This window comes from Heptranchias perlo, chromosome 4 (assembly GCF_035084215.1).
Source record: "Heptranchias perlo isolate sHepPer1 chromosome 4, sHepPer1.hap1, whole genome shotgun sequence".
Classification (NCBI taxonomy): domain Eukaryota; kingdom Metazoa; phylum Chordata; class Chondrichthyes; order Hexanchiformes; family Hexanchidae; genus Heptranchias; species Heptranchias perlo.
In genome coordinates, this window is record NC_090328.1 from 102,896,383 (window position 1) to 102,909,299 (window position 12,917).

The 12,917-nt window shown below is 41.8% G+C and overlaps 1 protein-coding gene across 3 annotated transcripts in view; it reads right to left on the reverse strand.

Moving 5' to 3' along the window:
• Positions 1-12,917, reverse strand: part of uba6 (ubiquitin like modifier activating enzyme 6) — a 143,392-nt gene that overhangs the window by 38,165 nt on the left and 92,310 nt on the right. For all 3 annotated transcript variants that reach the window (XM_067983410.1, XM_067983411.1, XM_067983412.1), the window contains 4 exons: positions 11,703-11,781; positions 9,246-9,326; positions 6,863-6,940; positions 3,153-3,334 (listed from right to left, as the gene is read on the reverse strand). In XM_067983410.1, the coding sequence (XP_067839511.1) occupies positions 3,153-3,334; positions 6,863-6,940; positions 9,246-9,326; positions 11,703-11,781 (420 nt within the window). The remainder of the gene's footprint in view (positions 1-3,152; positions 3,335-6,862; positions 6,941-9,245; positions 9,327-11,702; positions 11,782-12,917) is intronic.

Genomic DNA, 12,917 nt, shown 5'->3' on the forward strand with positions numbered 1-12,917 from the left:
AATATAAGCAGGGTTTCCTCAAGACCATATCACGTCACTTATGAGTTGTCTTTTTTTCCAATGGAAATAAGACTGACCTCCATAACCTTTCCTTATAGCTTAGATTCATAAGGCCTATCATCTTGATTGCCCTCTAGCGCCTTGCACTTTCTATGTAATAGTCCAAATCCGTAAAAGATCAAAATCCTTTTGAATTTAGTTGTCCTGCCTCCAAATTTGGAACTCTTGTTTTGAAATTCTTTTCCAAGTCATATGGATCTCAAATCACTGAAGTATACTTAAGCAAGAAAAGTGAGGTCCCTATCTCTGTAACCTCCTCCTTCTAATGAGAAGGAGAAATTTAAAGTAATTAAGATTAGTAAATAAAAAGTTTTAGAAAAATTAATGGGACTAAAAGCTGACAAATCCCCTGCACCTCATGGCCTACATTTTTAAAAGAGGTGGCTGCAGAGATAATGGATGCATTGGTTTTGATCTTTCAGAATTCCCTAGATTCTAGAACAGTCCCCATGGACTGGAAGGTAGCAAATGTAACCCCAACTATTGAAGAAAGGAGGGAGAGAGAAAACAGGGAACTATAGGCCAGTTAGCCTGACATCAGTAGTAGGGAAATTGCTAGAATCTATTATTAAGGACCTAGTAACAGGGCACTTAGAAAATCATATGATTAGGCAGAGTCAACATGGTTTTATGAAAGGGAAATCATGTTTGACAAATCTATTAGAGTTTTTTGAGGGTGTAACTAGCAGGGTAGATAATGGATGTAGTATATTTAGATTTTCAAAAGGCATTCGATAAGGTGCCACATAAGAGATTGTTACACAAGATTAGGGCTCATGGGATCGGGGTAATATATTAGCACGGATTCAGGATTGGTTAATGGACAGAGAACAGAGTAGGAATAAATGGGTCATTTTCGGGTTGGCAGGTTGTAACTAGTGGGATGCCGCAAGGATCAGTGCTTGGGCCTCAGCTATTTACAATCTAAATTAATGACATAGATGAAGGGACCGAGTGCAATGTATCCAAGTTTGCTGATGATACAAAGCTAGGTGGGAACGTAGGCTGTGAGGAGGACGCAAAGAGTCTGCAAAGGGATATAGACAGGTTAAATGAATGGGCAAGAAGCTGGCAGATGGAGTATAATGTGAGGAAATGTGGGGTTATTCACTTTGGTAGGAAAAATAGAAAAGTAGAATATTTTTTAAATGGTGAGAAACTATTAAATGTTGGTATTCAGAGGGATTTGGGTGTCCTTGTACACAAAGCACAGAAAGTTAACGTGCAATTACAGCAAGCAATTAGGAAGGCAAATGGTATGTTGGCCTTTATTGCAAGGGGGTTGGAATACAAGAGTAAGGAAATCTTACTACAATTGTACAGGGCTTTGGTGAGACCATACCTGGAATACCATGTGCAGTTTTGGTTTCCTTATCTAAGGAAGGATATACTTGCCTTAGAGGCTGTGCAATGAAGGTTCACTAGATTGATTCCTGGCTGAGAGAGCTGTTCTATGTGGAAAGATTGAGTAGAATGGGCCTATACTCTCTGGAGTTTAGAAGAATGAGAGGTGATCTCATTGAAACATATAAGATTCTAAGAGAGCTTGACAGGGTAGATGGTGAAAGGATGTTTTCCCTGGCTGGAGAGTCTAGAACTAGGGGACATAGTCTCAGGATAAGGGGTCGGACATTTAGAACTAAGATGGGGAGGAATTTCTTCACTCAGAGGGTTGTGAATTTTTGGAATTCTCTACCCCAGAGGGCTGTGGATACTCAGTCGTTGAGTATATTCAAGACTGAGATCGATAGATTTTTGGATACCAAGGGAATCAAGGGATATGGTTCAGGCGGGAAAGTGGAGTTGAGGTCGAAGATCAACCATGAGCTTACTGAATGGCAGAGCAGGCTCGAGGGGCCGTATGGCCTACTCCTGCTCCTATTTCTTATATTATGTTATGTTCAGCCCTACAACCCTCCGAGATCTCTGTGCTCCTCCAATTCTGGCCTCTTGTTTTATTCCCGATTTTCATCGCTTCATAGACTCGACTATTCCAAAGTTCTCCTGGCCAGCCTCCCCTTACACTGTCCATAAACTTGAGCTCATCCAAAATTCTGCTGCCCTTATCCTAACTCGCACCAAATCCCGTGCACCCATCACCCCTGTGCTCGCTGACCCACATTGGCTCCCAGTCCAGCAAAGCCTCAACTGAAAAATTCTCATCCTTGTTTTCAAATCCCTCCATGGCCTCGCCCCTCCCTATCTCTATAACCTCCTCCAGCCCTCCTCCGAGATCTCTGCGCTCCTCCAATTCTGGCCTCTTGTGCATCCCCGATTTTCATTGCTCCACCATTGTCAGCCGTGCCTGCAGCTGCCTAGGCCCTAGTCTCTGGAATTCTCTCCCTCAGCCTTTCCGCCTCTCTACCTCTTTTTCCTCCTTTAAGACGCATCTTAAAATCTCTCTCTTTGACCAAGCTTTAGGTCGCCTGTCCTAATATCTCCTTATGTGGTTCGGTGTCAAATTCTGTTTGATCGCACCTGTGGGACATTTTACCACTTTAAAGGCGCTATATAAATGCAAGTTGTTGCTGTTGTCCTCTCATCGCTTTGGCATCACACTCACAGCAATATAACTTCACAGTTTACCCTCTTAGCAGAGAGCTAAGACAGATGGGACAGTCAGCTCATTGCTGACATTAAAATTTAACTAGCATTTGGATGCAGGTGAGTGAAGCAAGCCCTCGTACAAAGAGCTCTGTTTTCCAGCTCCCAGTGTGAAATGGAGTCAGCAGTATGATTCGGGTTTGCAGATCTGGTGTTGTCTTAGAGCAGAGATTCCCAATTCTCACAGAAAAAGTGGGCGGAATTGTGGAGCTCGATCCCAAAAGACTGGTTAAAAACCCAGGAATCCCATGTAATAAAAATGAAATGTGACTTATTCAGTTACTATGAACCAATGATAAGGATGCCAATTTCCATCCTTTTCAGTTGTCTAAAAAACATGTTTAAAATTTGAAAACAAGTGCGCTCAATTCATGTTACACAAAGGTGCTTGATAATTAGTAAACTAATACCAGTTGGGTGCCAAATCTATCCTTGGACAACAGTCTTTATATATCCTGTCATCAGACGTCTTTTCATTTTTACATTACCTGTCAACATATCTCCTTGCTTCCACGTTATCCAGCGCGGTGACCACAACATCTACTTGGGTGTAAAAGCTGTCGCTGTAAATGTTCTCTGTGGATGGACACACTTTGTTTAGGTGAGCATCTATTTTAATCTGGGGATTGATCACCAAGGTGGCTGATGCAGCTGTGCAGCTCTTCGGTTTCTGATAAGGAAACAGAGGAGGCAGGTTAATGCTACCAGGACAACACTGAATACATTGGTAAACTGACAAGAGGTTGATCGCTACGGGGCTGCAATTCCTTGATTGAGCTCGACCATAACTGCAGTGCAGCAAGAATCCCAATGCGCTGGTGACCTGCACTCCTGATCCTACCGGAGTTTTCAGGGTCAGGGAACGATCACTGTACCTAATATATTGGGCGGGCACCACTGCCAGAATGGGTACTTGCAAGAAGGGGGAAGCACAAGACGCTATGCCTAACAGCCATAAGGGAGAGAAACTGGCTGGATATTGCTAGAATGGTGGAAATTTGCCCCCTTTTTTTAAAAGGACTGATTTCACTGATGCTGCATGCACTCTTCTGATGTGTTTCAGGCCAAGTCCCAGGCCCAGACACCCGAAAGGCCCCACTCCCGCCACTCCAGTGACCTAGACAGTAGTATCTTGCCGGCGTCCAGGATGCTCAGCACAGAGGTCAGAACCCCTGGAAGAAAGGGGACAGAGGTGGTGGAGGATGCAGATTAGACTGTGTACAGTTTTAGTCTCTTTACCTAAGGAAGGATATACTTGCCTTAGAGAGGGTGCAACGAAGATTCACTAGATTGATTCTTGGGATGAGAGGATTGTCCTATGAGGAGAGTTTGAGTAGAATGGGCCTATACTCTGGAGTTTAGAAGAATGAGCGATGATCTCATTGAAATTCTTAGAGGTCTTGCCAGGGTATATACTGAGAGGCTGTTTCCCCCAGCTGGAGAGTCTAGAACCAGGGATCATAGTCTCAAGATAAGAGGTCAGCCATTTAGGACCAAATTGAGGAAAAATTTCTTCACTCAGAGGGTTGTGAATATTTGAAATTCTCTACGCCAGAGGGCTCAGTCGTTGAGTATATTCAAGACTGAGATCGATACATTTTTTGGATACTGAGGGAATCAAGGAATATGGGGATCGGGCAGGAAAGTGGAGTTGAGGTTGAAAATCAGCCATGATCTTATTGAATGGCAGAGCAGGCTTGAGGGGCCGTATGGCCTACTCCTGCTCCTATTTCTTATGTTCTTAGATGCTATGAGCTCCTCAAATATAAAAGTCACAAGGTGACTAATTCTGAACTATTGAGGAATTTTGAATTCTTGACAGTAATGTATACATGAAGACAAATACTTTGCCACCTAATTTTTCTTGTAACGCAATGACAAGGGAACAAACACAGTTTGAAGCCGATAAAATCAACAAGATGACAGCCCAGGTATTCCAAAGTATGTGTCACAAAAACTTCACTTTTACTACAACAACTTGCATTTATGTAGCACCTTTTAAGGCAAAAAAAAATCTCCAAGGTCTTCACAGAGACACAAGGAAAATGGGTGCTGAGCCAAAGGATAGGTTAGGAGGGATGGCCAAAAGCTTGGTCAAGGAGGTGGGTTTTAATGTGGGTCTTAAAGGAGGAGAGGGAGGTGGAGAGGCAGAGGGGTTTAGGGAGGGAATCCCAGTGTGGTGCCTAAGCAGCTTAAGGCACGGCTTTCAATACAGTTTAGGAATCTGCTTCTTGCCTAATTTTGATGTCAACTTAGATCACCAAATGTTCTACTTTTTTTTTTGTTTCTGCATATTTTGGTGAACTTTTGTAGGAATCTCAGTGCTGGGGAATGGAACAACTCAACATCAGGTGTTCCTGGGTCAGCTTCAACTGACCAACACACCTTTATTCCAAAATGTGGCTTTATCCCTAATCTGAAAGGTGTGACGTTTTAGAGAGGAGATAGAAAAAGTTCACCCCTGAGGAGTGCTGCAGAAGGTAAGGAAGCAGCGTGAAGACAGCCAGTGATGGAAGTTGCCCAGATTAGAGCAGAGTGAGGCCACGAGCCTGCCCAGCAGAAATGAGAACCTGGGATGGCAGCATAAATGAAGAGTTGGTATGGTGTAATGTGTCGGTGAGGAGGGCGAGAAGCGTGAAAGATGGACCTCAGGGATTGGAGGCAAGTGGCACAGAAAGGGAGTAGAGGCAGAGGAATGTGGGTTCAGATCAGCAGCCAACGCAGGTGTCAAGTGGACAAGGAGCAGCTATTAATTACAACATTAACAGATTAAATTCATGCATTGTTGGACATTGGGAATGTTATGGTTGGTGCAAACTTTGCTTCATCGATAGTTTAGCTTTAAACATTTTACAATAATGGGAAAGAAAAAATTAAAAGTCTCCCAAAAAATACAGCTACTCATTTCATAATTCTTCCTTTTGGACGCAATTGTTGTTCCTAAACAGGAATTCTTTTAACCGTGCAGAATTTAAAGTGGAGAGTATCAGCCATGCCTCATTTGGTAGCACTCTTGCCTCTGAGTTAGAAGGCTGTGGGTTCAAGTCCCACTCCAGGGACAAGCACAAAATATAGGCTGACACTCCAGTGCAGTACTGAAGGAGTGCTGCACTGTCGGAGGTGCCGTTTTTCGGATGCGACTTTAAACCGTGGCCTCATCTGCCCTCTCAGATGGACGTTAAAAATCCCACAGCACGATTTCGAAGAGCAAGGGTGTTTTCCCTGGTGTCCTGGCCAATATTTATCCCTCAACTAACTTCACTAAAAAACAGATTATCCGCTCATTATTTGCTGTGTGAAAATTGGCTGCCACGTTTCCTACATTACAATGACTACGGCTTCGAAAGTACTTAATTGGCTATAAAGCACTTTGGGACATCTTGAGGTCATAAAAGGTGCTATATAAATGCAAGTCTTTCCTTCTTTCTTTCACATATATTTACTTTCAAACTGACACAGTGGCCTCAATTATGGGCGGGAGAGGGTCGGGGCGGGGGGGGGTGGGTGTTAAACTGTCAAATGCCCAAAACGTGACCCTAAAGCACCGCGCACGCACCATTACCGTTTTTACGGTGGCGGCTTTTGAGGCAGGACATTTCATAAACATATTTAAATCGGGCTGCCACAGTGCAATTGGGAGCCCAATTTAATAGTCACTGCTGTTGCACGGGTTTCCCAGGGGTCGGGAAACCAGGCAGTGAAAGGGAGGCGGGAGTTGCTGGCTCCAAAAGGTAAGTGCCTTTTCAGTACTCCTTGTGGGCCAGGAGGAGCAGGAGTGCTCCCACCGGTCCCTCAAGGAAGCCTTTGGCCTCCTCTCTCTTCCTCCCCCACCCACCCTCCCCCACCCCGGCCAACCTTCTACCCTCCCGATTGCCGGGGACCATCGTGGCCTCGTGCCGTTGGTTTTCCCTCCGGCCGCCAGCCAGGCTGTCAATTTGGCCGGCTGACGGATGGGAAATGGATCCACAAAATGATAACGACATCCTGCCATTAAATTCTTGTCAAATTCTTCGTCCCTTATTGGCCTCCCCGTAAATATCAAGGCCAATGTGTGTATATAATATAAACTTATTACCCAGTTATTAAATTAATAAAAGATTTTCTACAGGGCTGCAAAACATCCTTTGACTTTTGTAGAACATCTTCTAAGTCTGGCAGAAGACACAATGACTAGCTATAATTTGTTCCGTTATAATACCTGTATGTGTTGAGGTCTGAAGAGAAACTGTCTGTTTAGATTGGATTTTTCAATTAAATCAGGGTCTGTGATAGTGATCTGTAAGGGAATCACAACAATGATTAGCTTGAAAGATTAAAATTCTTCGATTAAATTAACTCTTTCCCCTCCCTCTTCTACTGCAGATGGCAGTGCCAACACGAGTCTGATAAATCCAAGTGATACCAAAAATATCTGAGGCTAAATACCAATGTCTAGCTACAAACAAAGGGGCTGAGCCTGGTTTTCAAGTGTAATCGGTTCTAATTTGGTTGGCACTGCTTTATGGCCTGCCTAAATCTCAAGTGCAAATAGCACTCAATTCGCCAGTCGAAGCTCATTTATGTAATTATTCACAACTTTAAGTGCAAACTCAAAAGGATCTAGGGATGACATCAGTGGTAAGAAAGGAAAATTGTGTAAAAATTTGGAAACTCCTTAAAGCAGAGAAGGTTGGGAGGAGATTTGACAGAAGTGTTCATAATCATGAAGGGTTTAGATAAAGTAAATAAAATAAATAAAGAGAAACTGTTCCCATTGGCAGAAGGGTCGAGAACCAGAGAACACAGATTTAAGGTGATTGGCAAAAGAACATGAGGAAAAACTTTTTTACGCAGTGAGTAGTCATGATCTGGAATGCGCTGCCTGAAAGGGAGGTGGAAGCAGATTCAATCGTGGCTTTCAAAAAAGAATTGGATAAATACTTGAAGGGAAACAATTTGCAGGGCTACGGAGAAAGAACTAACTGGATTGCTCTTACAAAGAGCCGGCAAGGGCTTGATGGACCGAATGGCCTCCTTCTGTGCTGTAACTATTCTATGATTCTATGAGAGTCGTAAAAGGTTTCTCAACCCATCAGTGACCTTTACTAAGGCTGAAGGTCATGAGATTAAAAAGTGGCAGCCAAGATGAAGGGCACATAGATGATGAAAATCAATACTAAGCTGTCTGCAAACGGGGAATGCTCTTTTTTGCCCATTGTGCAAAGTCTCAATAGATTTAATCTTTCCATCATGTTTCACTGTGTGAAATTTGAGACACAAAATTTCTGATTAAATGTTAAATAGAATTACATTTGACCCAACCAGTCTGTGTTGGCATTTCTCTTCCACGAGCAGTAGTCCCAATCCCATGTGCCTACCCTTTTCTCTTTATCCTACTTTGCTTTAATCACCTATCTAACCTATTCTTAAACGTTGACATGGTTGCTGCCTCATTCATTAACTGTGCTTTCCGCAGCCTCATAACCCTCTGTGGAAAAAGGTTTCTCCTGACCTAAATCTCTTATATTTAATCTTAAATCTAAAATCTATTTTCCCTTGTTCTAAACCCCTCAATCATTGAAAACAGTCTATTTCTATCTACTCTGTCCTGTCACTTCATAATTTTAAACACCTCTATCATATCACCCCATAATCCCTGTTCTAATGAAAATAGCCCTAGTTTTTCGAGTATTTCTTCATATTTGTATTTCCTCATACCAGAGATCATAGTGAATCTATGCCTCTCCATTGCCTTAATGTCCTTTCTATAGTGTGGAGTCTAAAACTGCACACAGTACTTCAATTGTAGTCATATTAAGGTTTTCTATAGATTCATCATTATATCTCGACTTTTATATTCTATAACTCTTCCCATAAAACACAGTATTTCATTAGCTTTTTATGGCCTTATCCAGATGACTGATTTTAATGTCTTATGAACTTGAACCCCCAGGTTCCTCTGCTCTTCCACATCACTCAGCCCTCCTCCATTCACCTCATATTTACTGACACTGAATTCCATCTGCCACTTTTTTGTCCATTCTACCATCCTATCAATTTCTCCTTGCAGCTTCTTTTGGTCCTCAGGTTTATTTACTATGCCTCCAGATATGCAGACGATACCAATAACACCATTTCTTCTGGTGCTATATCCAAACCATTGATGTACACATTGTTGATTGCTGCTACTTTTTCGCATCGCTAGCAGGTTTTCCTTTTTGCAGTTGGTCATCATAAGTTCAGTAGTGGAACAGCTATTAATAGGAACATAGGAATTGCTAGATGAAAAAAGACCAAGGTCCATCTAGTTCATCATCTACCATCCTGGTAGCTGTATGATATAATGATAATGGAGTTGTTAACAAATCCAAAGTCACCTGTTCCTCCTAAGCATGTTACACTTACCACATGTCATGTCTCAAATTACCCAAATACTATATCCCAAAATGTTACTTTCTGAAAGATATCTATCTAATTTGCATTTGAATGAATTCACCATCTCCCTAATCACCTGACTGCTTCTGTATGTTGTGAGTGGCCTACAAATACTATAGCAACATATGATATAACTACTTCACCAGTCTTCGGGGAAAGATACATACCATTCCTCTTTCAGAACCAGTACCAACACCAAGTAAAGCAAAGTTTTTAAGCATTTCACAGCCAATTGCACCACATCCAACCTGAAAGGAAACAGCAGTTTTTTTTAACACTGGGATTCCACATGTGGTGCGTTTAAAAGAGAAAAATATTAAATGATTGCAAGATCATGTCATACAAACACAGTTCAAAAGTCAATTAGGAACACATGCGATTTTGAATCAAGGGAGTCCATTCAGAATCCTGTGTCCCCATTTCAGGCATGCAAAATTGGAATCAAAAAGTCAAAAGTTGATTCCAAGAGAAAGCTGTTGCAATGATGTTTGCCTATAGATATCATTAGCATGCATTGTAATTATGGTGTTTACAAAGGGTGCTAGTGACATTGAGTAGCGGAACATCCTTCATTTCCATTACATTGACAGGATGTCAGATTTTGACTTTTCCACGGTGTCTGATTGGACAATCAATACACCACTGGGCATCTGGTTAGCTCTAACACATTAAGCACTGTACAAAAGGTAGAGCTAACTGGAGTAAAGAGCCATATACAGACTGCATTCTAAAGAGCTATGAGCAATTTAATAAGATTGCAATTATTACAAATCCAAAAACAATTTGGTTGGACTGAACTCTAAGATCAATGGGCACTGATGATAGACTTAAACAATGAGAGCATGAAGGTCAGGTGGTTTACACAGCCATCTGAATCCAGAGACTGCGTTACAGTCCATGGCTCAATCCAATTCCAAAGTAGAACTGTTTAATCCAGGCTACTGAGTCCCCACTGTCCAGGAGTGGGTATCGGAGAGAGTTTATAAAGAAACACGTAGTTATTTCACATCAAGTGACATGAAGGTTAATTTTTAAAGTGTGACATTGCATGATTACTATGCTGTATATATAGAGGGGAGATTTCTTTTGTTGATAATTTTCTCCCCCTCTCCTAAAGACACCTAATTTTGAGCAAAACAAAGTACTGCTGCCCTTTGTTCTAGACCTTTTTAAAGTACTGTACATGTGTAATTTTTTTCCCATTCTGATAATGGGTTATACCTAAAACATAAACTTGTCCGTTCTCCCCATAGATGCTGATGAGCCTGGTGTGTTTCCAGCCTTTTCTGATTTTACTAAAAGTACTTTGTGGATTCAGTGCATATACTTGGTTGTACATACTCCATCCCTTGCTGTGACATGGTTCTATAGGCACTTTGTGCTCTTCTGTATCTCTCCCAAGTGCCATACCTCATGTGTGAGACTGGACAGTAAGTACTGACCAGTTATGGTGGAGCTGTCTAACTCCCAGCCCAGGAGTCAAATCAGACACAACATCGCAATCTTTTTGGGCCACGAAGTTCTGCTGTTGGATCCCTTCCACTGTCAGAAACTGCTGAACTTTCGGTGGGGTAGTGGCAATATAAATAAATTGTGGACAGCGATGCTGACTCTCTCAGCCAGAGCGCAGTGGACTGACAGGTGCGTCCTGCTCTCCCTCTTCAATTGCTATCTGCCTTAGGAATCCACAACACTGCAGGTCCCAACTATGGGAGGGGTGCGGGGCTGCTAGGTGTGGGAGATGCAGGTCAATCCTGTGGGATCCTACTGACAAAGCCAGAAGCGGTTTAAAAAAAAGTCCCACATCCCCAATGGAAGATTAGCTGTTTCTACTGGTAGGTTTTTCCAGAGGTGAGCACTTCTCATTAATAGCACTCATCTTTTACTCCATGCTATCTTTTTATTGTGGACTAAAATGGTGTAACAGGTACGGTAGTATAATGGTTATGGTCATGGTCTACTAACCCAGAGCTCATGAGTTCAAATCCCATCATGGCAAGTTGTGGGCTGGCACCAGGGAAAAAATGACCATGAAAGCTGTCATCTTGTCTTAAAATCTCAACTGGGAAGGGAACCTGCTACCCCATACAGGCTTTGCCAGTGTCACAAATTTTTTTTAAAGAATATTTATCCACATTAAGGGAATTTTGAAGATGGAAGCAGTGTGAAATCCTGGTGAAACATGTGGGACCTGCGTGTGGTTCAAACAGTTCCTGTGAGATACTGTCTCATGCACATGGGATAAATTCTATAAGATAATACAATTTCCTATCATGTTTTTACTGGATTGCATGTACATCAGCAGATACAGCTTCTCGATCTGTGCCATTATATACATGATTTTGAAATATATCCCAAAATGAAAACCAACCATTCTCCTATATAAAGTGCACATTGATGTGCAGACAATGGCATGTACTAAATCCATACAGTAATTTCTGTTTTGCTCGATCCGGTGAATGGAATAAAGGCAAATTTACAGCAGGAAAATCAGTAAAACAAACAGGGTTTTGAATTGACAAATGGGTTGAACATTTTATGTGACAATATTTCAGAATGACAAACTTAGAGAAGAGGTAATTATGTTGCTCTGGCCTAAGACGATATTTATAAAAGACACTTACTATGAAAACATTGAGGTTGCTGAGTTTTTGGCACATGGATTCTCCAATACATGCACGTAGAGTATCATACCGGTCTCCTCTGTATGAAAACACAGATTATATATAATTACTATTAGGCAACTCAAAAGCCATGTGCACATATGGTAATGTAAATGGAAAGCAGATACACTCCAGGAAGTGAAAAAATAATCCAAATAAAACTAATCATAGTATCATAGGAGGAAGCCATTCGGCCCATTGTGTCGATGCCGGCTCTTTGAAAGTGCTATCCAATTAGTCCTATTGCCCTGCTCTTTCCCCTGTACATTTTTTCCCTTCAAGTATTTACCCAAATCCCTTTTGAAAGTTACTATTGAATCTGCTTCAACCACCCTTTCAGGCAGTGTATTCCAGATCATTACAACTCGCTGCATAAAAAAATGTTTCATGTCGCCTCTGACTCTTTTGCCGATCACCTTAAATCTGTGTCCTCTGGTTACCGACCCTTCCGCCACTGGAAACATTTCTCCTTATTTACTCTGTCAAAACCGTTCATGATTTTGAACACCTCTATCAAATCTCCCCATAACCTTCTCTGTTCTCCCAGATTCTCCAGTCTCTCCACATAACTGAAGTCCCTCATCTCTGGTACCATTCTAGTAAATCTCTTCTGCACCCTCTCTAAGGCCTTGATATCCCTCCTAAAGTGTGGTGCCCAGAACTGAACACAATACTCCAGCTGAGGCCTAACCAGTGTTTTATACAGGTTTACCATAACTTCTTTGCTTTTGTACTCTATGCCTTTATTAATAAAGCCCAGGATCCCATATGCTTTTTTTTAAAAAAACAGCCTTCTCAACTTGTCCTGCCACCTTCAAAGATTTGTGTAGGTGCACCCCCAGGTCTCTCTATTCCTGCACCCTCTTTAAAATTGTACCATTTAGTTTATATTGCCTCTCCTCATTCTTCCTACCAAAATACATCACTTCATATTTCTTTGCGTTAAATTTCATCTGCCATGCATCTGCCCATTTCACCAGTCTGTCTATGTTCTCCTGAAGTCTGTTACTATCCTCCACGTTGTTTACAACATTTCCGAGGTTTGTGTCAACTGCAAACTTTGAAATTATACCCTCTATACCCAAGTCCAGGTCATTAATATATATCAAAAAGAGCAGTGGTCCTAATACTGACCCCAGGGAACACCATTGTATATTTCCATACAGTCTGAAAAAC